This window comes from Hetaerina americana, unplaced genomic scaffold (assembly GCF_022747635.1).
Source record: "Hetaerina americana unplaced genomic scaffold, ioHetAmer1.1.p SCAF_66, whole genome shotgun sequence".
NCBI classification, from domain to species: Eukaryota; Metazoa; Arthropoda; class Insecta; order Odonata; family Calopterygidae; genus Hetaerina; species Hetaerina americana.
Window position 1 is genome coordinate 520,114 of NW_027287272.1, and position 27,675 is coordinate 547,788.

Consider the following 27,675-nt stretch of genomic DNA (forward strand, 5'->3'; position numbering starts at 1 on the left):
TCTCTTCTTCTCACCCTCTAAAAATACCACGCCAGCGGGGACCAGACGCCCACAGCCAACACGCGGGCGGGCCGGCGTTCGCCAGGCGTCGCGTCGTTTGCCGGTCGGGGTTTCCTCCCCTCCCGCCCCCGGAACACCATTCCCCTACTCAAGCACGCACGTTGAGATCCCCTTGGACTTTCCCGGCACACGACGAGCGCGCGCTCGACCGGGAAGCGGGAAAACTCTCTCTCGCGCGCGCGCGCGGGAACCCACCCACACACACACACACACACACACGACGAGCTGCCGGGCGAGAAAGGGGAAGGAAGATAGGGACTATCGGGAGCGGCACAAGCCGGTGCCGCACCTCTCTCTCCCGCTCTGCAAGGGGAATCAACGTTCCCGGGTGCGGCCTCTGTCTCGCTCACACTCTCCCTCCCGCTTTTGATATATAGTAGTGCGCTTGCTCCCTTCCGTCGTCCACTTTCCCCTCCTCCTCCCCCTTCCTCTCCTCCACGCCTTTCCGCGCATAGCTCTGCTCCCTCCGCATCCTCCCTTCCTCTCCTAACCTTTCTCCCTCCAAGAGCCCGACCCGCTCTCGATCCGAGATCGGTCTCTGGGCCCAGTGCAAGCGCGCGTGTCGTCCTCGCCTCCTCCTCCTCCTCCTACTCACGTGAACTTGTTCGCGCGTAGGTGTGAGAGAGCGAGCGGGAGGGAGCTCCTTTTCTTTGTGCTTCGTCTCATCCTGCTGCAGTGTGCGTGTAAAAGGCGGAGGCTGTGTGTGGGGTCGGGCAGTGTGTTTATTTGAGTGTTTGTTGGTCAAACCCCCCCCCCCTAGCCCCAACCCTCTGCCCACAGTTTTACCCCCTCCACCCTCTTTTAGTTTTGGGCATTCCCATAACGTCGTCGTCATCATCATTACAATCGCCAAATCCTTATCCATTACACCCCGGCGACCCTGGGAGTGGTTTTAGAAAATCCGTTGCAAAAGTTTAAATGGTTGAGGTTTGACTTGGTGGTGTTCGTGACAGGCGACGATCGTAAGGAGAGAAAACGTGTGTGGGTTGGAGTTCGGCACAAGTGTGGGGGTCACGGTCACTTCAAGTTTTCATATCCTATTATTATTATTTGTAATTTGCGTTAAAAATTTTCGCCCGTTTGGTATTCCCTTTTTCATCCGGATTATTATTTTTTAGGCTCTCTCTCCTTCTCCTCCTCTTTCATTTTAAAACCTTTAACCCTACCCTCCTCCGACACGTTAATTCCTACGTCAGCGCGAGTGTGTTCTGTGTTGTCGCGGTCAGGGGGCGGTGTTTTTTTCTGCTGGAGTAAGTCTTCGTTGTGTAGGGTGGGGGAAAAAAGGAGGGAAGGGGTGGAGGGTTGTTGCGGCCCGCGGAGGGGTGAGCTGGTGCCCTCGTGGATGTGCCGTGGGTGTGTCCGTGGGCTCTCGTCTGCGGAGGTCGCGTGAAGGGGGTCTCGGCGAGTGGCGGGAGTTTCTCCGGGGCTGGAGGGTCGACCGACGCCCTCGCCTTCGTCCGAGGCAGGATGGCAGGGGGGACGCGGGCACCCGTCCTCCTCGCCCTGCTCCTCGTGGCCCTCGCCGTCCCGGCCGACGCGGCGCCGGAGTTCCGCCAGGAGCCGATGTGAGTGGAACACTGCCCCGGCCGAAAGCCACTAATTCAAACCCACGACAATTGAGAGTCCCTTTTGACTCTCTCTCTCATTCAACCGATCACCCGGCCCCATTCTTCAGTCCTCATCCGATCAATTCAACGAGACACATGCCGCCGCCATGAAACAAAGTAAACGGAGAAATATCATTGCGAACGAATGAATCAGCATCATTCCAGTTGAATCGCTAATCCACAGAGAGAGAGAGGCCAAATTGAGTCGCGAAAAGGATACAAGTATATTCATTTTGGTATTTTGGAGGATCAAAACTATAAAATGATTTGCTTCGGGAAGGAAACAGGACACTTGAGGAAGAAAGTAATCCACCCCATGAGCGAAAGCAAAACTTTCGTGTGCCAGTATAAGCCATTAATGTTGGCTGAATACGGTGGAGTCTGAGGTAATTTGGTGAGAGTTAGTTGTAGAAATAGGAGAGCCAAGTTAAGTGTGAGGAGTGATTAAATGTGAAACTAATGAGGAAGTGCGGAAGAGAGATTTTAAGTGTACTTCTGTGGATCATTCATGCTGTAGGTTGAGGGTCAAATGACTGCATACTTATGCGAGGGCAGAGGGAACAGTTTGAGAGAGAGAGAGAGAGGAAAGAGCCGGTCTTGGAGGTCATGGAGTGTGAATCTTGTCGAGGAGACTCCCGAAATACGAGGACTGTTCGAATACTGAGGAACAGGAGCGGGTGATAGAATACACGAGCAGGGATTGATGGATTAGACAGGAGAGAAATGTAGGATAAAATAATCTGCATTCTGTGAAAATCGGAAAATCAGAATTCTTCAACTTTTAATGGCCATGAAGCGAACAGGCTGAAGGTTATGATTGGTAAGAAACGGCCGAAAAACATGAATCTCACGTCGTACCTGGTGAAAATTACTGCGTACGATGCGCAAATATTTCGGCATCCTTGCAGTTAGGTGGTAGTGGTTATTTTTATCGCTCAAGTACATATATAAGGGATACCCCCTCAAGGGATGTGTTTTAAAAATATCCAACACTGTTTTGATAACTACTTTCGGAGAAGATTTGCGTTGATAAATCTGTTGGGAAGATATAGAAGCAATCGGAAGGGAGTTTGCAATCATTGAGATCTGATCTATCGCACTTGAAACTTCTTACTAATAGTATCTTTTGATCATTAATTAATAGTACATGGTTCAATTCCGCGAGATAAAAAATATAAAATAGTATTGTGGTGGCAGTTTTTAGTTAGGAGGCGAAGAACAGCTGGGGTCATTTAGGTCATCAGGGTCATTAGCATTCCAAGGAAATCCTGCGAATTTCATATTGGCAAGATTTTCAGGGAATAACGGTGGCAACGCGTGAAGAGAGAAACAAAATGTAAGGGTATTAGCCCATTCTATTAGCGAAAGATACCTAAGGATCACAAAATTAATCGTCCCTTCGGATGGACGGCTTAATTCGTTTTAAGTGATCTCACATGGAAACCAAGGTTGGGATATCACTGAAAATTCCTGCCACCTTCGGGTTTCGAACTCGGTACTTTGAGGGGTGAGGATTCATTGAGCTAGCTATTTCACCTATATAAAGGTTTGAAAGATCTAATCTATTGAAACTAAAGGGTCAAGTCAAAAAGTCAACCCGCGCGCTCCATTTGGAGCTCCCTGATGCATTTTTGCGACGACTATACAATACACACACACACACACACACACCTTTCCTCGATACTTCCTTTCGCAGATTTTTCACAGATAACCGATTGGAAATTCCAGGAAGCTTAAAAGCGATTGAGATTTCTTTTAAACCTAATAAATTAAATATGAAGCACTTTTGCTATGTTTCTAAGTTGTGACAAAAACACTCAATATATCTGCGTATCAAGCGATGGGCTTACATGGGATCACTTAGTGATATCGTCATATCTTCTTCGAATCTGGTCAAATAAAGGAATTAGTAAGTAGTATTAGGAAGTGTCTTCTCGGGTTTATTTTTTTTGATCATCGAGTCTCCCTGGGAGCGGCGGAGAGATGCCGCCTTATGTGGCCATTTGAGTGGAGAATTTGTCATGAGTTTTTTTTTTCTTGAGTAAACATTATCGTGAATAGTAAAAGTTGAAGCTTTTCAAAATGAATTGATACTTTAGCTTAGTTATTAATTTCAGTATACTTTATCCTTTTTTCGATATGCACCATCATTGTACGATGTCCCTTGCTTTCGTTAAGGCACACCCAGCCTTTCGAGTATTTTTATGTATTATTTGAAGGAGAGAATAATTGTAAATATTCATTCATTACGAAATAAGGACAATTTGCACTTTTCCACAGTTTATTTAGCATAAACTGTGGAAAAGTGCAAATTGTCCTTATTTCATTATGATGAACTTCCACGACCTCAAGCCTGAATCTGTTGAACTTATTCATTCATTGTTGTATTTCCTGATTGATTTTCCTTGGATATGCGACAAGGTCATTAAAACCCAACCCGACGCAAATTCCTTTGGATTCGCTGCTGCTGTGCGACCGTCTAGATCCGAAACACTTCTAAGACACGTGGGCACGAGTATGCTCCTACACCTCCCGTGCTTTTTTGCCGTCCTATTTTAACCTTAAACTGAGTATCATATGTATTTATTAATGGTACGTCACAGCGGATAGCGAGTTTATTTTACATGCACCTTCGTTTGGGAGGAATCGTTCTGGAAAATATATAATCTCAGGGAAATTCAGGAATGGTAAAATTTCCAGTAATTATCCGCTGATAGGCGAAATTGAACGCGAAAAATCACTCTCGCTTGGGGGATATACTGGGGATCGAACCCGGCCTTGCGCTTCAATTCACACCCGGAAGGGAGTTTCTTGCCTCCATTGGCAGTCTCAAGTCTTCAGTCGGACTCGTATGCAACTCGGTGAAATTTCTCGAAATTCCCTTGTCCATGTCGATGACGTGTTGAGTAGATTGGGATAATTGTCCGTTTCAATGGTCAAACGGAAATTATGCTCATTTAAAAAATTGAATTAATATCAAGCATGGACGTTTTCAAATAAACGATGAATTTCTTGGCACTTTAAGAAGAGAGTTAAGATTGTTTGGAGGAATGCGAAGAAGACAAAATTGTGGGTGCAAATACTGAGAGAGGCAATGAAATGATGGGGACTGCGATATGTAAAGGGGAGAATGTAGGCGAGGCGAGATGGAGAGCAAGGAATAATAAATACGAAAGAAAAAAGAATGGGTTAATATGATACAATGTATTCAACGCAAGGTATTGTAAATGGTATCGGATGTGAGGCGGTTTTTTTGAGCCACGTTGGCTACATCGTAGAATAGTGAGTAGTGCCTTTTTGCATCGAAAAATGTCCGCAAAACGATAGATTACAACTAATTTTTATAGTAATGTATTCTATAACCATGAAACCTCATCCAGAGATAGACTTAACCATAATAAATTGATGAAACCTGTAACTTCATACGTAATTATGCCTCGATTGTAATGAACTACTGTTCATGATGAGTCACAACAACTATCCGCGTCGACTGATTTACCTTTTTGGTTAAAGTAACAATTAAAGACGAAACACTGTCAATTTTCAGTGTGAGGCAACGAATGGAGGTTTTATTGTTCCGCACAAGATGTTGGAAGGTGGGCAAAAGATGGATAAATCAGGAATGCAGAGCAGTGACTGTTGCTGGTGGGAAATGAGCTTATTGTAGGCTTCAAAACCTATCCTTTTGAGCCCCGTGTCATAGCATTTAGTTTACAAATTTTCGTCTACACGACAGCTGTCCAGAGAGCAACTTATCCGTAGTAAGCGAAGTATTAGGGGGGTGAGCTAAATGTTTGCTGTATTGAAACACACAGCTGGTCAGTGCGCCTCGAGGTTCAGTGAACATAACAGTTTCTGGTTTATCTTTGTGGAATTCCTTCGTGAAGTATGTAAAAAAGTAACTTTACACTTCCGCAATGAAACAAGAAGTTTAAAGTTTCTTTTTTACATTCATCGATCTTCAGTGTTTGAAGAAAGGCCGCGCTGGATGTTGTGTGCTTACCGTAGCGAATCAAAATGAAAATGCAAAATGGCAAATGCAAAATCCAAACAATAACACGAAATACAGGGTCGCACCCAAAAGTGGTAGAACTGATATTTTTACAAGAATTTTATTGACGATATACTTGCATCGACTTAATAATCTTCAAAGTATGCTCCTTGAGCTGCTACACACTTAGTATAACGTTTCTCCCATTCCCCGTGCCAGATCGGGAGAATAGGGCGGGTGCGGCAACGTGGCAACGCCGTATTTGGCCAGGAGCTGTCTGACGACGAGCGCGCCATGGCAGAATTTTCGGCACCATCTTGGCGCACACCTTGCGCATGGCCAAATCCTGTGAAATAATGCGTTGGACATTGGATGCAGACAGACCCAACTGGTCTGCAATTTCTTCACTGGTTAAGCGTCGGTCTGTGTTCAGCAGTGTCCTCACTCTGTCAACATTCGTGTCGGTTCTTGCCGTCGACGGCCGTCCGGAGCGATGGTTGTCTTCAACGAGCTCCCTACCCTCTTTAAACAACTTGTGCCACTCAAATACTGTGGAACGGCTTAAGGCAGTGTCCCCATAAGCCTGCTTGATCATATCGAGGGTCTCAGTTGCCGTCTTCCCGAGTTTCGCACAAAACTTCACGGACTAACGTTGCTCTAAATTCAGATTCATTTTGTTTTTCGACGCGGACAAAAAACTTGCTTCACTGAAAACGGTGTCCTCACTCAACGACAGCCCGCAGGCGACTGAGGTTGGTGTCGGTCTGTTGCTAAGAGCCCCCTCCACCTTACCCTGCCAAGCAGACCCCCATCCACCGCTTCGTTCGCGCCAGAGAAAATCAGTCCTACCACTTTTGGGTGTGACCCTGTATAATAAGTAAAATCATTCTCTGAGGAAAATACACTTGAAGGGAACTTCCAACCACCAATCTCTAACAAAAGAAAACAGAAAATCCCCATCTCATTAAAATCAAGTTTCCAATCAAAAAGAAAAGAAATCATAGATTAAGCTGTCACGTGCAATTTGACACAATTTTTCATCATATTAGCTCAATCATAAGTTTCTTTCAAAAACTGGAATCATCATTTCCTTCGTGCAATCAATTTAATTCCGATATTAAAATTCCTCATACGAAACGGTGCAAAAACATCCGCCACCTATTCCAATAGTAATGAGGTTGTCAGCAAGGTGACTTACGTGTATGCGTAGCGAGAGAAGTAGTGGGGGGGGTTAGTCGAATGCTTGCTGTATTGACACTAACTTACACACACAGTATGTCAGTACGCCTCGAGCTGCAGTGTTGGGAAGGTCGCGTCGCTTGTCGTTTGTTTAGAGTAGCGAGTCAAAATGAACAAAACGATTGTAAATCCCGCCAAATTAAAAATCCGCATAGTGATGAGGTTTTCACTGGCAATGAAACTTCTAAGCTGCTTACACTCTTCGGGAAATTTTTGCTGTGCAACAACTACGTGATGAGTGGCAGTGCTGTAAGTCAGTGGTGTTTATATCCAAGGGTGAACGGACTATTATCCATGATGTCCAAGAACTGGCCATCTTGTCAGTTCATCTGTCACCACAAGGCTAAGCTGACCACCGCGGTCCTCATAGAGTTAATGGTGCTGTTGCCATATATTCAAACAGAATGCGCCACTGCCTCACTCCATCTCCACTCATTATTCCGTCTCCCTCGTACACTTCACGTAATCGCAGTCAATTGGCTTTTGTTAATTTTTTTGCCACTAAAAATCTGATCACAGATCACACTTCATAGATCTCGCTGGCTTTTCTATTGCAGCGTACATTGCCAACAGTTCGAAATGCGAGCAAAGCATAGGATAACCACGGTCTGCTCAACGCGTTTGGTGAACGCCATTCACTTGCCTGATGTCTGGATTGCGTGTCGTACTCATAAACCCACGTCTCGTCTCCAGTAATGATCCTTTTGATGAATGTGGGATCGGATTCAGCCTCGCAAATCATGTCTTTTGCGACGTCAACACGGTCTCTTTTTTGCATGAAATTGAGGTCTTTTGGCACCAACTTTGCTGCTACACGACGGAAACCCAAATCATTAACCACAATGTCTTGGGTGGATCCATAGGCAATGTTCAAGTCCTCCGCTATTTCTCTGATGGTTAATTTGCGGTTATTGACCAACATTTCTTTTACTTTATCAATTTTTTCACCGACTTTCGATGTCGATGGTCTGCCACTGCGTTCATCATCTTCGATTGACTCACGACCACTTCTGAACCGCTCGTGCCACTGGTAAACGACCGTTTTTTTTAGAGAATCGTTGCCGAAACACTTTTCCAACATTTCCAACGTCCGTGCGCCACTAAATCCGTTTTTTACGCAAAATTTAATACAAGTTCGTTGTTGCAAATTTAAATCCATTTCTGAAATTGTAAAAAATCGCCCACACACACAGAGATAGATGTACTCTTGGCTACGTAACTTTTGCAAATGTCAAGTTATGACACTAAGATTTAAAGGGAATATCAACAACAGATGTACCAATTTAACAAAAAAAACAGAACTCAAATCGGAACGATGGGAGCGCCACACGGTGGTTATTCCGGGAAATTTTTGATCAAGGTAGTATATATATATATATATATATATATATATATATATATATATAGTAACATTTAAAAGGACACTCACTCGGTAAATTGTTTGAGCTTTCGGCCTTCTCCGAGGCCTTCTTCTAGTAAGACTGAAAATATGCTGAAGAGGGGAAAGGGGTATGGGCGGGGAGGAGAGGTGTGGTGCAGGGAATGCTGGGACCAACCCTTTGGCGCCCCCCCGTAACAAATTCCCTAATATTTCCCCTACTTGCAACCGCCCCCGATGTAAAACCTGTCCTCCTATTATGCCTACTCCCCTCTCCCTACATCCCCTCATTGCCCCCTCACCTCGTTTCCACGCTAATTGCCTCTCAAAATATATTATTTATCTTTTATCATGCAAACATTGCACTTCCTTTTACATAGGCGAATGCATTACCCCCTTATCCATTCGAATTAATAATCACCGGTACTCCTGCAATTCTGCCTCACTCTCTTCTCTTCCTATCCCTTCACACGCCAATTCCCACAACCTTTCATTCGACCAGTGTTTTGCTCTAAGCAACCTAGAATCCCTACCTGATTCAGCCACCAATATAGAGGTGAGAACTTGTGAATCCGCCTACATATTAGCTTTCCGTTCTTTCAAAAATTCCCACCCTTAACCGCCATCTTTAATTTCCCTCCCAGCACTAGTTTAAAAGCTCTTATGTCGTCTCGAACCGCTTTCCTTTGAGCGCCTTTTTTAATTTTGGGAACATCCCCAAAAGCCGCAGGGAGCTATGTCGGAACTGTACGGAGGAGGCAGGCGAAGCTGTACAATCTCTTCCGTTTCGCTAAACATTGCTGCACAACAAGGTTCGATGAATGCGCTGGCGCGTTATCGTGGTGAAGAGGCAAGCCAGTCAACTCAGTTGACCAGAGACACGCGGTCGTTTTCTTCTCACGGCATCAAGCACTCAATTCAGAAATTCAACGTGATATTCTTTGTTGATCGTCTGACCTCTTGGAGCCAATACGTAGTACACAACACCCTCACAAAAATGAAAATAATATTAAAAAACGCAGGTCGGTCGGACACCTTTCGGATGGTGTATGCAGCATGCATCTATGCTCGTTTGGTGTGAGGCCACCCTCAGGTTGTATAGCTCCCCCACCCCCACTCTCCTCACACATCAATCCATTGAGTCTCCTTATCCACTTCCCACTTATCCATTTCGCCTTCTTCTTCCCCTCTTCCGCCACTTCAAGCGTCTGCGTGGTTTATCGATGAGCCGGGGCCCTCTAATCTATCCGCGCAGTTGGGAGTCATCACTTCTGCCAGGGGCGGTGATCGTGGCGTAGAAAATATCGTGCCCCTAGGGGGTAGGGTTGGGGGGGGGGTGAGTCGCGGTCGAGGGAGTAGGGGAAGAGGGAGAGGGGGTTGAAGCGGTTCAGTGCACAGTCCAAGATGCAGGCAACTACCGCGAAGCGTTGGCCGCCAGATTTGGAGCCAAGAGGCCTGAACAAAAATAAGCGGGAACTACAATTCACTCAGCGAAGCTAGAATCGACTTTCGCATTGTGATGATGCTTTGTTTTGTTTTTAATATCTTTATTGTAAAGAGCAGTGCAGCTGCCAACGTAGGTATTGACTGGGTTCATTGTTCCAATAGGTAAGTAAGCAATGTTAACTTTTTAAACGTCACATAACGCGACACACAAACAGTACTCTTAAACTTTGATTTCAATAACAAACATATTTTTAGATCAACCCTCATAGGTCTGCTTCCGTTCGTTCCGTCCATCGTGAAAGGATAAAGGTGGAACAACTTGTTTTATTTATCTATTTAAGTCCCTTAAGGCCATCGCCAGGATGTTTGGCAGGGGGTGAATACACACCAGATTAATTTTTACCCAAACATGACCCCACCTCGGTCCTACAATTCTACTTTGATCCCCTATTGTTCGTGAAAAAAAACATCTTAAATCTCTATATTCTATTATTCATCCCTATGATTTTATTGACATGATCCCTCCTAACGTAGTGCGATGGGGGTAATAATTCATTTTCAACATCCCTGCTAAAGAGACGTCCTTCCAATTCATATGCAAGAGCTTCAATCTGTAATTTAACCTTCGCTCCATTGAGTAATTCCCAGCCTAGCTTATCTTCTATTTTGGATACGATACCAAGGTAATCAGAGTAACGTTTTACAAATGTAACTCCTGCCGATGCTGCACGCGATCCGATTCGGGAATAAATGCAACTTCGAGAGGATCCCATGTATATTCTAAATGGGGCCTAACAACCGACAGACACACACTATATTTATGTGAGCTGGGAAATAAATTTGTAAGAGTGATGAGGGATCTTTGTAGTGTTTTGTGTCAGTTTGGGTAGTCCTGAGCGATTTTTATAATAGCAGCGATATTCAGACGATGCCCTTTCAGAAACACATCTTAGCACGGTGGACCAAATATATATTTAACGAATTTTTAAATAACGAGTTCATTCATAAAACGTATTAAATTGTTCCAGGCTCAACTTTGTGGAAGTTAATGTTCAATTTAATGAAGAGCACAATGTATATAAGTATATATATATATATATATATATATATATATATATATATATATATATATATATATATATATATATATATATATATATATATATATATATATATATTTAGGTAATCTACCGGTTAAGGTAGGTTTTTGGATGGACACAACTACCAAACAAATATTTTATTACTCCTAACAAAACACAAAATCCATCATCCTACTCTATAACAGGTCCCTCTTCATCTCTGAGTACTTTCTTCCTCCCTTCATCCCGTCCAACATCCCTATCCTGTTCCTTCCCTTTCCTCTTTTGCCCAACATTCTACCCTCTATCACAGTCTTCAACATCCCACTGCCGGTCAACACCCCCTTCATCCACTTTTCCTGCCTCCATAGGATTACTCCCAACAAACCCCTCTCTTCGCTTACCATACCCAGTCCTTCCTCATTTATTTTCTTCTCTCTAGAAATAGTAGGCATTCCAATGCGGTGCATAGCATACTATATTATCTGAAAATTTGGACACGAAAAATCTGTGTGCAAAGTGGATGCCGCGTTTGCTCACACTCGAGCAAAACCAGTGCCATGGAGATATTTTAAATGATTGCTTGGCAAAGTTTCACAGCAAAAAAGCAGGATTTTCATTTAGTTTCATAACCATGGTTGAAACATGGGTCCATAACTTCACTCCATTGAGACAAAAGGACAATCAAGAGAATAGATTAAAAAGGGAGGATAATTTTCTTTGGCTATCTTGAAAAAGGAAAAGCTATCAACGGCGAGTATTTTGCGAACTTATTGCAATGTTTGAATGAAGAAATCAAGCAAAAGAGGCCACATTTGGCCAACAAGAAAGTGTTGTTTCATCGAGACAGTGCACCAGGTCTCAAGAAGGCGGTGTCCAGGCAACGAGTTCATTGAGGCAGTCCGAGGACATACCTTTTTTTAGGTCACCATGTCGACTAATCTTAGAGCAACATCAAAACTAAATAATATTATCTCCTTGAATTGATTTAACTACTTTTCTTTTCCACACACTATTCATTGTCACTGTACATGGTTTGTATAAAAAGTGTCGGGAAAGGTTTCGGAAAAATAGATTAACTTCAGATAATGCTACAATGTCTCTCAAAATCCTTCCAAGTGCTTCTTCGCTTGAGAGCGTTGACACATTTTTTGCCAGATTGGCTTTCACAAGACTTGAAGGCTCTCTGGTAGGCGGAGGACATTAAAGGTTACAAGGGTACAAGCTTCTTTGACGACACTTAGGGTCCCATTATGACGGTGACCTTTGATGGAGGGAGGATTCTACTTTTATCTAGGGAATACGAATAATAGTCTGATGGAGCCAAATGGGGAATGTAAAGGGGGTTGGGGAATCGTCGCGATGTCATATGCAGAAGGTCTTTACAAGCAGACAGACACTGGACTCTGCTCTTTTGGTCGTCCTTCCAAAGACCTTCGGGAGGACTAGTTTAGCACATATCTTTCGCATCGTCAAATTTTAAGTGCTTTAAATGGTGTGTACTGCTAATGTCTTATATGAATGCCAATAACACGATCTGCGATCAAGCGAGTACTTAACAAGAAACTGGTGCCGATACTTTGTATACAAACTCTGTATGTCCAATACCCCAGCACACACGAGGACCATCTTATCTTATCTTTTTTATCTTTGCAATGGCGAACGCTCCCAAAATGAATTCCCCTTATCTCCTAATTAAGGCTTGCTAGGGATATTGCTCCATCTGCGAGCCACGCGTCCACGTGGCGCCTGGCGGGGTGTGTATGTTTATTATTGTTATTGTAAAAATTCACTTGTGCAGATAGAGTGTGACAGGTGGCACACAAGTTCCAAGTAATCACAAAAGATAATAGGTAAAATTAGTCAGTAAAACAAAAGTACCCTGACAGGAAACTCCCAAACACAAATCTTTTTCACAAAACAAGAAAATCCCCATCTTATTGACATCAATCAATGATCAAGAAAAAAAGATAAATTAAAAAAAATTAAGCTATTACATATAATACAATACACCACACATCAATCAAATTATTACATATATTCCTTGCATCTTTTCTTAAAAGTAGTCACTCTGAGAGGAAAGAGCTCGAATATTTTTGCAGGTAATCTGTTCCAATCAGCAATTGTTTTATTAAGAAAATAATTTTTTTATTCGTTCTTTGTGCCCGGAATTTTACCTTGAATTTGTGTTCATTTCTCCCCATAAAATTTGGGTTCCCCGCCTCTTTCCTTAGATCTGCCCAAGGAAAGTTTATCGCTGCAATGCGTCCTAAAGAGGCGGTTGTAAAGGAAAGAAACTTGATAAACATCCAAACTCTTGCTATATTATTGACAGACGTTTCCACGCCCATACGTCACCTTCGAAACAATAACGTGTATACTTTGAAACCGCGGCGCATTAAACAACTGGAAAAAGTACAAAGAATCTTTTAAATACGACGCCTATCCAATAAATTCGCAGACGTGTGCAATTTGGCGGTCATGACGCGGACTATTGCCCCGCCCACTAGCGGCGCTGGTTGCCTGAGACCCAGTAGTATAGTCTGTGCTTGGCGGATCGTCGAGCTGTGCGTATGGTGCCAGTTATGTTACAGTTTCTGTTGTCCTTGTTTTTGCTGCTTGTCGAAAATGGCAACTGACGAAATCACGGAGCAACGAATCAACATCAAATGCTTTGGTGAAGTGCGGTAAAAGTCATCACGAAATTACTGAAATGTTGATAGCTTTTTACGGCCATAATGCTCTGAAGAGAGCATCCGTTTTCAAGTGGATTTAATGAAACCAAAAAAATCAAGAAAGAAAGCCGAGGCCTATCTAGTTTATCTAGTTTTCTTTGATGCGGAAGGTGTTGTTCATCATGAACTTCTGCCTGAAGGAAAAACTGTAAATTCTGAGTTCTACCTTAGAGTTCTCAAGCGTTTGAGAGATCGCGTGCTTCGTGTGCGACCAAATTTGACTCAAGGCGATGGATGGATCCTTCACCATGGCAATGCACCTGCACATTCAGCATCGATCGTTCCCCAGTTTCTGGCAAAACATTCAATCGCCTTGATCCTTGATCGTCCTTCTCATTCGCCAGACCTCGCCCCCCTGCGACTTTTTCCTATTCCTCCAAAATGCAACAATGTGATGAGGGGAAATATCACTGGGCAGATGCGGTAGACACAATAAAGCAAGAAACGATGAGAAACCTGAAAAGCTTAACTACTGGGGACTTCCAAAGGGCGCTTTAAACAGTCGGATGGAAGAAGATGGAATGAGTGCATAGCCTACGAATGGAGAATGTTTTGAACAGGGGACTTAATCGATGCAGACTAAATTTTGCAAAATAAAGTTTTAGCGGCCCCAGTTCACGTATTTATTGAACGGACCTCGTGTACATAGTTTTTACTACCTCCTTATTATAAGCCTATTCCGCGCATGTAATTTTGTTTACTTTTGTCAAAATTCACTAAGGTGTCCTTTATGTCGCATTGGTCCTGTAAAAAGGTTTGCCGGACGCGAGGCGTGAGCTCCCGTTGGAAGGATTGCACACCTTTGCTATGGGGTACGTCAAAGCGTCCAGGGTGTTGCTCTCTAGGGCTTATGAATCGAGTGTGGTTGGAATTGTTAACGTTTAATCGTCTTCGCCCGTCGAGATTCGCCGTCACCCCGGTGAAGGCTGAGGCCGTCGTCCCAAGGTGTATCCCATTAGATAGACGAGCTGTTCGTAGCTCCCACGGAGCTAATGTCGGCGTCCGGGTGATATTCAGCTAGACTATCGACAAGCATATTCGAAGCTTATGCGAGGGTTTTTCGCTAAGCTCCACGATTCACTTTATAGATATTTCCAACGTCGGCTGGTTTTTAATATGTTACAATTATCAAAGTTAAAATGATAAGCTATGTACCATAAAACTAACAGCGGTTTTTTTGTACCTCAAGAGGCTCCCAGCCTAAATCCCCATAAGAGACCTGCCACACGTCTGTTCTTATCATAACAATTTTAACGAACCTGGTGGATTTTCTCTGGACTTAATCTAATTCTTTATGCCAAATTTTCTCCCAAGAATCCCAAATACTCGCGGCATATTGCAAATGAGGTCTAATTAGAGCAAAAATAACACCTCTCTTTAACTTTTTCATTACATTTCCCCACCACCCGTTTTATGAAGCCAAGTTTCTTTAAAGCTGATCCGCATATTGTCCTGAAATGAGCTCCCCATGAAAGGCGTGGTGTTAGAACAACCCCCAAATATTTAACTTGATCGGCCGAAGTCAGTACTGAACCCTCTATTTCGTAGATTATATCCTGTTCCTCGCTTCCTTTGTTCCAAAATTTTAAAGCTACGCATTTATCTATATGAAGTGTTAATCCCCATTTATTGTACCATTCCGAGATATTGTGTAAGTCTCTAGAGAGTAGCTCGCGATCTAGTTGGCTCCTTATTTCCCTGTATACCACCGTGTCGTCAGCAAATAACCTCAGATTGCTACCAACGTGTGTGCTTAAGTCATTAATGTATATTAAGAACAGAAGAGGCCCTATTACACTTCCCTGGGGGACGCCCGAAGTTACATCTCTATCCGTTGAGCACAACCCATCTATGACTACTATTTGTTTGCGGTTTGACAAGAAGTTTCTAATCCAATTAATTATTTTCTCATTGATTCCATAGTATTTAAGTTTATGTGACAGTTTATTGTTTGGGACTTAATAGAAGGGTTTTTTTTTAAATTTAGAAACACTGCATCGACTAGTGTGTTGTTTTCTCCCGATCTAAGTATATCGTGAATGAAGAGACCAAGTTGTGTTTCGCAAGATCCGCTTTTCCTAAATCCGTGCTGGTTGTGGATTAGTATTTTCCTACTATCAAGAAATCTCATAATGTAAGTGGCAATACTGTGTTCCAATATTTTACAAGAGATCCATGTTAAAGAATGGGTCGGTAATTGATTGTTTTATCCCTATCGCCGCCTTTATAGATGGGAGTTATATGGGCTAGCTTTCAGTCGCGAGGCACTGAGCCTTCTTCTATGGATTTTAGAAAAACAATGTGTAAAAACGAGGCAATGTCTACAGCTAATTCCTTTAATAATCTCGCAGGTATTTCTTCCGGATCAGGTGCCTTGTGTGCTTTGATACTACGGAGCAGATGTACTATTCCCTGCTTGGTCAGTGTAAGATCGCTCATGTGTTCCCCGGGTGGACATTCTTTATTCCTTAAATATTCTAGCCGATATTTCTTACGGACCTGGTGCTTTCTTTGCTTTGATACTATGGGGAAGATGTTCTAATCCTTTCTTTGTCGAAATTAATTTCTTACGTTCCATTCCATTCTCCCTTGAAGTGACCAAACCAGCGCAACAGACCACGTATCTCAACCACTCGTAGAGATTAAGTTGAGTGAGACGTGAGTGGGGTCCTGGTGGTGTTATGGCTGAGCATGGCATAAAATGCGCTTCCGTTGGCGCGTGGCAGTTGAAATGAGGAGGGCGGAATTACGTCCAGTTGGACAAAGAATTCAAAACGGCAACCCTCGGACTCACGGACCGGTCGGGTTCTTAGGAGACCAAAATGAATCCCTACAGGGGGAGGATGTCAGGGAATCCTGGCATATATATTTTGAGGGTATCAAGCTAACTAAAAATAAGGATTTATTAGAAGAGTTTTGCGTAAATGTGATGATAAGATCAAAGATAAATGCAATCTTTCGCTAATTAGGCTTCATTTAGAATATGCTGCTAGTATATTCTGGGATCCTCACGAAGTTGGATTGAATGCCGAATTGGATCGCGTGCGGCGTAGAGGAGCATTATAATTGTAAAACGTTGCTAAAATAAACTGAGTAGTATGTTCAAAATATTAGAGCAGCTAGGCTAGGGAATCACTCAATGGAGCGAAGGTTAAGACACAGATTAAATCTCTTGCACAAGTATGAATTGGAAGGGCGTCTCTTTAGCAGCGATGTTGAAAATATATTATTACCCCAATGAATTATCACCCAAATTAGTGAGAATGAGTGTAGGAAAGATAGATTTAAGATGTCAATTTGTCCTCAAATGTTAAGGAATCAGAACAACTGCACCCCACAGCACTAGGGGGAAAATTAGTTTGGGTCACAAGTACGTAGCCTGGTATGTGACCAACCCATGCCACACACTAGCTGTTGCTTGCAGGGTACTGTGGAATTAATAAATAATATAATATGAATGTTAGATAGAGATTCGACAAAATATATTCTCTCGGGAGAGAATATGCCCAATAGGCACGTCTTGCAGTGTAGTGCTTGACAATAATGTAGCACTTCGAAAGTAGTCGATGATTAATCTTTATTAAGTGGAAAATTGCAATATTTTTCGTCCCCATTATTATGTAATATAGTTTTTAACTTAATCCATGAAAAGTGATATTAAACTGTGTATGTTTCTGCATAAGTATTTTTTAACGCCTGAATTAAATTAATCTTCAAGAAGAATTTGATTGCTTGCGTTCACGTGCTTCGAAATGTGAAATGCGCTCAACTCTGAATTGATCAATATTTTATGGCAAATTATTGCGAGTGTAATGGGCTTTTGTTTCACACCTTCCAAGAGCACTTCAAATTACCACGAATGATTAATTTCTGTAATGCCGGGAGTCGATGCTAATGCGAAATCCGCGCAAAGAAATAATCCCTCGTTTCCGGGCATTTTATTGAACGTTTGCTGGAAATTCTACGCATTCTCTTTGAGGGGAAGTATTCGTTCAATTTAAAATGTGCTTACATTTTAAATTGAACGAATTTCAGCCTTTCCTGTTCCAACAGTTGAACTCATTTCGCTAAATTCGTAAGTCATTTTTTCCACGAACAATAGAGGATCGTAACATTTTTTGACCGCGGTAGGGTCATTTTCGAGTAAAAATTAGTCTGGTGTTTATTCACCCCCTGCCACACACCACAGCGGGGGCTTGCAGGGTGCTAAAATAAATATAATAGCATATAGGGAGATCAAATGAAAAAATTCCAGAAGTTAAATAAATTTTAATATACAGTAAAAATTCAGATTCAGTAAAAATCTTCCGTGAATAATTTCGTTAGAAATTAATAGAAAAGCTTAAAACTTGAACGCAACTTGTATTCGCGGTGAAATCTCTTTATGTAAATTTCTTTTCAAATTGTACTTTGATATATTATTGAGAATCTTCATCGATTTCTGTTGTGCGGTTATTCGTCATTTTCTGTTGAATGGCTCGCGGGATATCAAGAGATTTATGTGCTGGTAGCGTGAAAAACGTAGTTGATTTGGAATGGCCAACATTTTTGGTAGTGTTCTAGATTTTTTTAGCCGTATCTACGAAACGTACGTAGCGTGACACCACAAGCGTCCATGGGAATCTCTTCAACGCACCCAAAGATAATATCGAAGAGTACTCAAAAATCTGGAAAAAGGACGGACAGGTTCTTTGGGAAAATTGGGATTAGTTCAATGAGTTGGAAAACTGTAAAATGAGTGACCACCCTGTAATTTAAAGCGTACAAATCGACATACAGGAAAGTGATCTTGTACGAAGAAGTTAACTGAACATAATTTACGGGGGACCGGGTTGGTGAGATGGCTAATAAACTAGTTTCCCACTCCGTAGTTAAATTTGTTAACTCTAACTATGGATGGATTTATATTTTCTTGTTATTTCCTTCTCACGCAAATTATCGTCGAGGTTTAAGCAAGAATGGATCACGGACTTTATTTTGCCAACAAATATACCATCTTTGATACTTATAACATGAATTAAGTCTCGGATCGACCGTATAAAATTATTGTTGGCCTGTTATTCGGTATGATGTTGAAAGTGGTCAAGGCTGCGTATTATATTTCGGGGGCAAAAGATGAGGAATGCAGGCGAAGACGTTTTAAATAAATCTGTGGAAAGAGGCGAGTCGAGCTCTATATTCAGCTCAGCCTTAGAAATTGCCTTCTCTAAGAAAGGGATGAGGAGTATTATTGCGTGGTTCGAGGGTGGAAGAAGGTGCTTTGGGAACTGCCGACACGGAGGCAGACTGCGATCTTCTCCGTGGACCCCACGGAAGAGATCCTTGTTGTTTTTTCATTTGATTTCACGTATTTTTACACTCAAGTTTTTTGGCAACGCATCCGCTGTGGGCGGGGGGGGGAGAAGGTTGGGGTGGAGGGAGCCGGAAGGAGGTCTCTCCCCCCACCAACCCCCAGGGCTGTTTGGGAGAGTATCAAGACCCGTGCTTACGCGTGTGTGTCAACGACAGTTCTGGGAAGACATCGGTGCTCTCTCTTCTTCTTGTCCGGAACTATTCACGGTAACGGCTGTCCCATTTCTCCTCACTGCCGTGCGGTGTCGTAGGGCGCTTAAAATTCTACTCCATAAGTGACGTCACCAGTTTCTGGAAAGGTGTAAAGGTGGAGGAGAGATAATGGATTTTAAAGGCCGCGGGATTAAAGACATTAGTCTTGTTGATTTGCACGCGAGAAGAATATTATGGCGAGGCGTTTCGCTCGCGTCTCAGCAACGTCTTTTAGGTCATCATCCTTATCGTCTGTGAATTAATGGAAACGTCATCAAAAGAGCCCTTAGGAGTTGATAAAATTCCTGCGGAACTGCTTAAAGGCATAGAAGAATTTTGAATGAAGAGTATTTAAAGACTAATTCGTAGCATTTATGAGGAAGGAATCTGGCCGGAACACTTTGTGATATTAGTGTTAGTTCCTACTCCGAAAAGGCTACATCATTTGAAGACTAAAAAACAATGAGTTTGATTTCTCTTTCGAATAAAGTGATTCTCAGGATCATCAATGAGATGAGATCATTTGTGACTCCATTGCCGAAATGAGGTCTTAAATCGAACGAATACATAGGGGACGCATTTTCCTGTTTCGTAGATTCCCAAAGGGATTTTGATGGAGTAAATCGGGAAAAACTAATGAGTATATTACAGAAAATAGGAATAGATTGGAAGGACAGGAGGCTAATCCGCAACCTGTACATGTCTCAGACTACTCAGGTGCGAGTGGGGAACGGGGAGTCCGGTTGGGCAGTGTTAGGAAGGGTGTAAGGCAGGGTTGCCCATTATCACCGTTGCTGTTCAACCTGTATGCAGAGGAAATGATTAAAGAGGCATGGGAAGAACTGTAGGTAGGAATGAAAGTGGGCAGTGAATTCGTAAAATTAGTTAGGTTCGCTGATGACCGAGCTTTAGTTTGTCAGTCAGCCAAGGGGTTGCAAGCATTGCTGAGGGAATTGGAAACTCAGTGCGACAGGTATGGGATGAAAATCAATATTAATAAAACAAAGGTTATGCTTTTTTCCAGAAAGAAAAAGGCTAAGCTAAACATTAAAATAGGAGGGCAAAAGCTAGAGCAGGTAGAACAGTTAACGTATCTCGGAAGTGTTTTGGACCAACACGGTCAAAACAGTAAGGACGTAAGGAGAAGAATTGCGCTAGGCAAAGAGCCTTTCACAAGGAGGAAGGAGTTGATGACAGGGACGTTGAGTAAGGATATTAAGAAGAGGCTATTTGATAGATCTAATAACCTACTTTATCCGGTGTATTACCCATAATAAATAGTCATTACCTGTATTTCTATCCTAGGATTGTCTTTTTTTACTGTATCCTTCCCTTTTCTTCATGCGTTGTCAATTCCGTCACAAACCCTGATAGCTTTTTGTGTCGCTTCCGTCTTAATTTTTCCTATGACCTCTTGGTTTTGCTTTGCTTGGTCTTTCTTTTGATTTTCCCTCCTATTGTGTGTCCAGCTAAACCATTAATGACCCATTAATGGAGGTGTTTGTCCAATCACTAGTTCTTGTTCAATCATAGTGCAGTGTTCTTCTTCTTTGGCGTAGAGTTCTCTCCATATGCTCCCCTTTTGCTCTTCTTCAATATATTTCATCGTTCTTGACTTTGTCTGCCCAGTCAATCTTCAGCATTTTCCTCTTCACACCACATTTCGAAGGCATCTCTTATTCTTCGGCGGCTCACAATTTTCTGTTGTTCCAAATTTCCGAACCGTAGAGTATTCTGTTCCATGCCAATTTTCTGGCATACTTCTATTCTAATGGCAACCTCAGGTCTTCTTTGGTCATGGTCGATGCATCTTCTCCATGATCGCCTTGGTACGAGGACTGTCAAGAATGTAACTTACGTTTCGACCTATCGTGGCAACAGTAGGCAGGACTAGAGCCACCATATTGTGATGTATAAATGTCCCTACACACTCATCATCCATTTTGATGATGTAGTGTGAGCAGACTGTGGTTCTTCTATACCTTGCTCGCATTGCGAATTGTTCAAACGTGAGCTACAATAGGAAATCCCGCGAGATCTGTAATTAGGATTTTACCGGCAAAACACTAATACAAACTAATTGAAAGTCATATGGTAACTTTATGACCGATGTACGATGTACGATTTATGTACGATGAGACGGAATAACAATGAGTGAAGACGGAGTGAGGCAGTGGTGCATTCTCAGTTTAAATCTGCCCACAGCACCAATGTTCACTCGACGAGAGAACACCGCAGTGGTCGGACTAGTTTCGTGGTGACAGATGAATTGACATGATGACCAGTTCTTGGACATCATCATGGACATTTGTCCGTACACTCTTTGACTTACTGACACACAACTCTTGCCACTCATCACGTAGTCAATGCACACCACAAATTTCCCGATGATTGTCAGCAGCTCTGAAATTTATTTCCAGTAAAAACCTTAGTGCTAAACGGATTTTACATTTGTCGGGATTTCCAATTGCATTTTTCATTTTGACTCGCTGCTATAAAGAAACGACAGGCGGCGCGGCCTTCCAACAAACACTGCAGCTCGAGGTGTACTGACATACTGTGCGTGTGTGTGTCAATACAGCAAACATTCGGCTCATCCCACTACTTCGCTCGCCAAACGCTCACGTAAGTTACTTTCTGGACGGCCCTTGTAGGTTGAAATATTCTTCGCCGGAAATCCTTCCATTCCGTGTTACATTTGCTGCCCAGGTACAGTTAAAGGATTCCAATCGCTCTAGTTTCACTCTTCGCATTGTGATATCCGCATTCAGTTTCTATCTTCCACACGCGTGAGGATTTTAGTTTTCTTCTTTTTTGATGCACGTATTGTATTCGCGAATCACTTGGTCCATAGTATTCAGAGTTGATTTCATATCCTCTAGCGTTTCCGCGACTGCTGCGATAGCATCCCCGAACTGGAGCGAATTGATTTCCCCGTCATCACACCTCGACTCCTTGGATCCATAATACTTGCGTTTCATTTATATTTCCTTTTTTGGATTATTTACATCAATTGTTGCTAGCGAGAATTTTTAATTTATGTCTGGTTCATTTTGTCGCGAATAAAGAAAAATGTTTGAACAAAACTAGTTACACACGCCACCGCGCTCGAGAGCAACTCATTTTTTGTCGCTAAACTTCTGTAAAAAATGTTCGACCGAAGGAATTCATTTAAAAATCGCACAGGTTAGGGCGTTTAAATTTGTTTTGAGTCCGAGCAACCTTTTTTCTTTCAATTTTAAATTTATCGTTCGTGTTCTGCGTAATTTGACCTTGTGCCTTTTTGTCGCCATCGTCATAGCAATCCGAGGATATTAGTTCGCAGCCTCATTCCGGTCCATATCTCACTCCAATCTAACTCCACATTCCTTCCATTTGCTGACATCTTTCCTTGCTTTATCTTTCCCTAATCATGAAGGAATTCCGCCAATTAAAACCTGTAATAGTCTCTCAGAAGATGCTGTGATCGCTACGGGTTACTAATCCGAAGATTGATGTCTTTGGGCAATGCTCCAATCTATATGACCCTGTTCCAATCTGCCAATCACTCTTCATTCCCACGCAGCTACATCCCTGCATCGGCATCTCCCATCTCCTGTTTCTCATTACAGTTCAAGTCTTCCTCTGCGTTTCTCCCCCTTTCTATGTCTCCTTCAACTATGGTCTTCGCATACATATCGTGCCTTAGTCTACCTCAGTCCAATATCCATTCTGCTACTTCTAACACTTTCCTTTTCTTGCTGAACACCCTCCTCAACTTAACAGGAAATACACCATGGTCTCCAAATTAATTTAGCTCGACTCACACCAGGCAACCTTTTTTAGACGCATCGAAGCGTGACAGGATCTTCCGCGACACCTTACCACATCTCCTCATCATCACTAAGTGACAATCTTTCATCGTGCTTTTTATTACAAAAACTTGAAGTTTGGTAGAACACCCCCCGCCACAATTTAACCCGTTCTTCACAACTCCGCATAATTCCTTCCTCCTTTCATTCCGTGTTCGACGCCCTTACCCTCTTTTCCTCCCCAGCATCACCTCTCCTGCAGAAATCTTCCCCTCTACTACTAAACAGTCTTGGACAACCCTCCCTGCTTCCCTCCCCCATCGCGTCCCCTTCGATCTCCTTCCCGTTCATTCACCTTTTCCATCCTTCTCCACACCCACATCTCTCGAAAGCCTCCAAATCCTCGCCTTTCATCTTGCTTCCACGACCATGTTTCCGAGCCGTACAAAACCACACTCAATATCAAAGTTGCTTATAATCTTTTCTTGATATCTCAACATAAGGTATTACCATTCTATCCGCTTTGAAAGCGGTTCTCCATACAACTAAATCCAATCTTCCAATGCCCCCCAACGGCATTACACATGTCTGTCTTGAGCTCTTCCTTAATACGCGTGTGATTCCTTCTATTCACTCCGGCTTATAGCCTCCGGATTTAAGCATTACCGCAGTCTTACAATGCCTTACGAAACTCAGTCTCTCTCCTTTCTTATGGTTATTGATCACAATTGAATCTAATTCTCCATAGGATGCAGTCCAACACTGATGTGTTCACTTTGTCAAACCGCGCCACGTTTTCCCAACAATCGAGCGACGCGCCCGCCGCGTTCCTCCGCGCCAAATTTTAGCCAATAATGAACGGCTTCCATTCCGTTTGAATCGCGGGATTAAATTTGACTGGGACGTTGAAGTTGCAGTCTCATACATTAGGTCAGCAGTAATTTTCACAGCCGCTTTCATTAAGCCGCGTTGTGAGCGACCGCAGTCTAAGTCTCCCCCCTCCCTCCGCCCCCAATCGACCCTCGTCGCAACGCAATCTGCCCCAGAGCAACCCCGCCCCCAATTCACCCCTCCCATCGAGTCAACCTCTACATCCCCGTCCGTCCCACGGGCTTAAATTTTATACAACCAGCGGATCCTTTTAAATACTATTAATACCACATGGATTGCACAAAAAGTCCCGGGAATATAGATTTATTTCAGCTATTGCTGCAATGCCTCTCAAATACTCCAAATCATATGGTGAAGCAGATTGGCCTTTTTGATTTGATGCAACAATTGTAACTTAACCAACCAAGATAATTAAAAGAGACTTTTATCTCCAATGACTACATTTAATTATTTTTTTTAATTCGGCTTTAAAAATTATTTCATCCAGGTGAAGATCTTGGTGAGCGGTGCAAATGTTGAGTCTCTCAAAAACGTTTTCGAAAACTCTTCACCGAATATCTTGCGTTATTCCAGCGATGACCTCTGTAATTAACTACTTGACAGCTTCTATGGTTCTTGATCGAACGTGCAAACCACGTACTCCCAAAGAAAAATAGTCAAATGGGGTTAAATCCGGTGAGGCCATGGAATATCCCCTCGTATGGTGATCAGGCGCCCAGGGAATAGTTCTTGCAAGATTTGGCGTAAACGACGGGCGGCATGAGGCGTGACCCCATCCTGTTGAAACAAAAAGGCTTCTGTGTCATATTCCTCACCATACTCTTCCATTTTGGGGAGTAAAACGTTCTCCAGTATCTCACAATAGCGCACAGAGTCCACAGTAACAGTTGAACCACGAGATTATAAGCTAAACATTTAAAAAGGAGGAGAGAAACTATAGCCGGCAGAACAGTTTGCCCATCTCGGAAGTGTTTTGGACCAACACGGTCAAAGTAGTGGGGACGTAAGGAGAAGAATTGCGCTAGGTAAGAGGCTTTCACAAGGAGGAGGGACGTGGAGTGAGAATATTAAGAAAATACTCGTAAAAACTTTGACATAAGGCGTTCTTAAGTACGGCGCGGAAAAATGGTCACTAAGGCAGGATTGATGTTGATTGGAGGCTTTTGAAATGTGGGTGTGGAGAAGAATGGAGAAGGTGAAATGGACAGAGAAGAAAACAAATGATGAAGTACTTGGTAGGGTGGGTGAAGAGAGAGGTTTGTGGGAGATATAATCGGTAATAGGTAATAATAGGTAGCTTATAATCCTATGGAGGCAGGAAAAGTGGATGGAAGGGGGTATTGACCGGTAGTGGGATGTTGAAGACTGTAATAGAGTGGAGGATGTTAGGCAAACGAGGAAAGGGAAGGAACAGAATAGGGATGTTGGACGGGATGAAGGGAGGAAGAAAGTACTAAGATATGAAGAGATGCTTCATGTAGAGTAGGTTGCTGGATTGCGTTTTGTTCGGGGTCAGAAAATATATATTTGGTAGTTAACCTACCTGTACTAGTAGATTACCTTATAATAATAATATGTTTGTGTATATATATATATATATCTACATCTACATAATACCCCGCAAGCCGCCGCAAGGGCGTGTGGCGGGGGGTGTTAGGTCACCAACCGTAAAAAGGAAAAATACCACATGCAAAAAAACAACACGGAAAATTACACCCACAGCAGCGCACACACTCATGCAAAAATCCCTTCATCCAATACTCATGCAAACACATATACCGCAAAACAACTAAAAAACTGCACCCCGTGATGCAGCACGAAAGCCATCCTACCACACGGAAGACACGGACACAACAAGCAAGAAATTGAAACATCACTACCACATGAAAATGCACCACGAAACACTCTACCCCCAAAGAGTCTGTAAAAGGCAGGGAATGCGACCCAACGTTGCAGGTAGCAAGAATTTGCCCCCGCGGAGAGAGACGAGGGATTGAAAGGGAGACTTAAAAACAGATGAACGGAACACGAATGAGGTAATTCGGAAAGAATGGGTTATTATAGCAAAACACATAAGGTTAGTGGAAGAGCATGCATTTAAATACAACTAATTATTTTTTAGACGCTGAGGGTGGCAAGTGGAATTTTGGCTATCTATAACCCTGCAGTTGCTATCCCGTATTGTCCGTGGGAAGAAGGAGTCCTTGAGTCGGCTAGTTCTGGCATCTATTTCCCGAATTTTATATGCATGATCCAAGGGACCAATGTATGTAGGAGTACGAATCATTTGCGAGACCTCGGTGCTGAAACATGCGGATCTAAATTTATTTAATAATTTCAATCTTGCATTGAATCGTCTCTCAGCCAATGATTCCCACCCCAAATCCATGAGCATTTCGGTGACGCTTTGCGTTTTATCGTAGGAATTTTTTACAAAACGGGCTGCCCGGCGTTGAACCTTCTCAATTTCCCGAATGAGACCTTTTTCACTCGGATCCCACACGCTGCATGCGTATTCTAAATGAGGCCTTACAAGAGCGTGGTAACAACGTTCCTTGACCTTCGAGTCACTTTTGCCGACAATACGTCTAATGAATCCCAATTTTTTATATGCTTGACCGCAGACTTTACGTATGTGAGTCCCCCAAGTTAAGTCTTTTGTGAATGTGACACCTAGGTATTTTACCGTATCAACTACTGCTAGGTCACCTCCAGCTAATTTGTAAGCAAATCCCGTTGATCTTTTAAAGAAATATACCACTGAACATTTATTATAATTTAGAGTCAATCCCCAGTTAGAACACCATTTAGTAATGCAATCTAAATCCTGCGCTAGAATAAAACGATCCTCATCCCCAGATATCTCCCGATAGATCACCGTGTCATCCGCGAACATCCTAATTTTACTTTTCACTTCGCGGTTCTAATCGTTAACAAAAATCAAGAAAAGCAACGGCCCGATCACACTTCCCTGAGGTACCCCCGACGTGACTCGAACGCTGTCGGAACTAGCGCCATCAAGGACTACCCTCTGTTCCCGCTCTGAAAGAAAATCTTTAACCCAACTTATGGCGCCCTTGTTTATACCCGCGACCTTTAATTTATGAATGAGTTTACCATGTGGGACCTTATCAAATGCCTTTTGAAAATCTAAGAAGATGACATCCACTTGCCTACCTCTCTCACCCGATAAAAGTAAATCATGTGTAAATAATCCTAATTGGGTTTCGCAGGAGCGGGTTTTCCTGAATCCGTGTTGATTGTCACTTAAAAAGTTAATATTGTCAAGGTGTCTCATTATTGAACTGACAATTATGTGCTCTAAGATTTTGCAACAGATAGAAGTGAGAGATATAGGTCTGTAATTACTGGGATCCTCCCTGTCACCACTTTTAAAAATAGGCGTTATTTGCGCGGTTTTCCAAATATATAACCTTGACGTGGTGGAAGGGCGTGGCGTGGCGGAAGTGCGAGGATATGGAAAGTCTGCAGAGGAAGGGTGAAATCGGTGCGCTGTACAGCAAAGTTAAATCTTTATCAGGAAGTAAGAAAGGGAGATCTATGATAAGGTAATAGTTGACCCAGGAAAGATCCAAGACAGATGGAAGAAATATGTAGAAGAACTGTATAGTAAAGAGCTTAGACCAACAAAGTTAGACATTGAAAAGGAACATGACGTAGAGGAAGATAGCTTAGGTCCAGGCATACTAGACAGTGAGATAGAAAGGGCATTAAGGGAGATAAAACTAAATAAGGCCGTGGGGGTGGATAACATTCCCGCCGAACTATTGAAATGTTTAGGAAAGTGTGGGAGGAAGAGGCTATATGGGCTGATTCGTAGTATTTATGAGGAAGGAATCTGGCAGGAAGACTTTGTGAGATCAGTTTTAGTTCCTATGCCGAAAAAGGTATAG

General features: G+C 42.8%; 1 protein-coding gene across 1 annotated transcript in view; it reads left to right on the plus strand.

The window, feature by feature from the left end:
• The first annotated feature begins 606 nt into the window (after positions 1-606).
• Positions 607-27,675, plus strand: part of LOC139696060 (voltage-dependent calcium channel subunit alpha-2/delta-3-like) — a 287,280-nt gene continuing 260,211 nt past the window's right edge. The window contains exon 1 of the mRNA XM_071594674.1: positions 607-1,625. Coding sequence (XP_071450775.1) covers positions 1,528-1,625 — 98 coding nt within the window. The 5' untranslated portion in view covers positions 607-1,527. The remainder of the gene's footprint in view (positions 1,626-27,675) is intronic.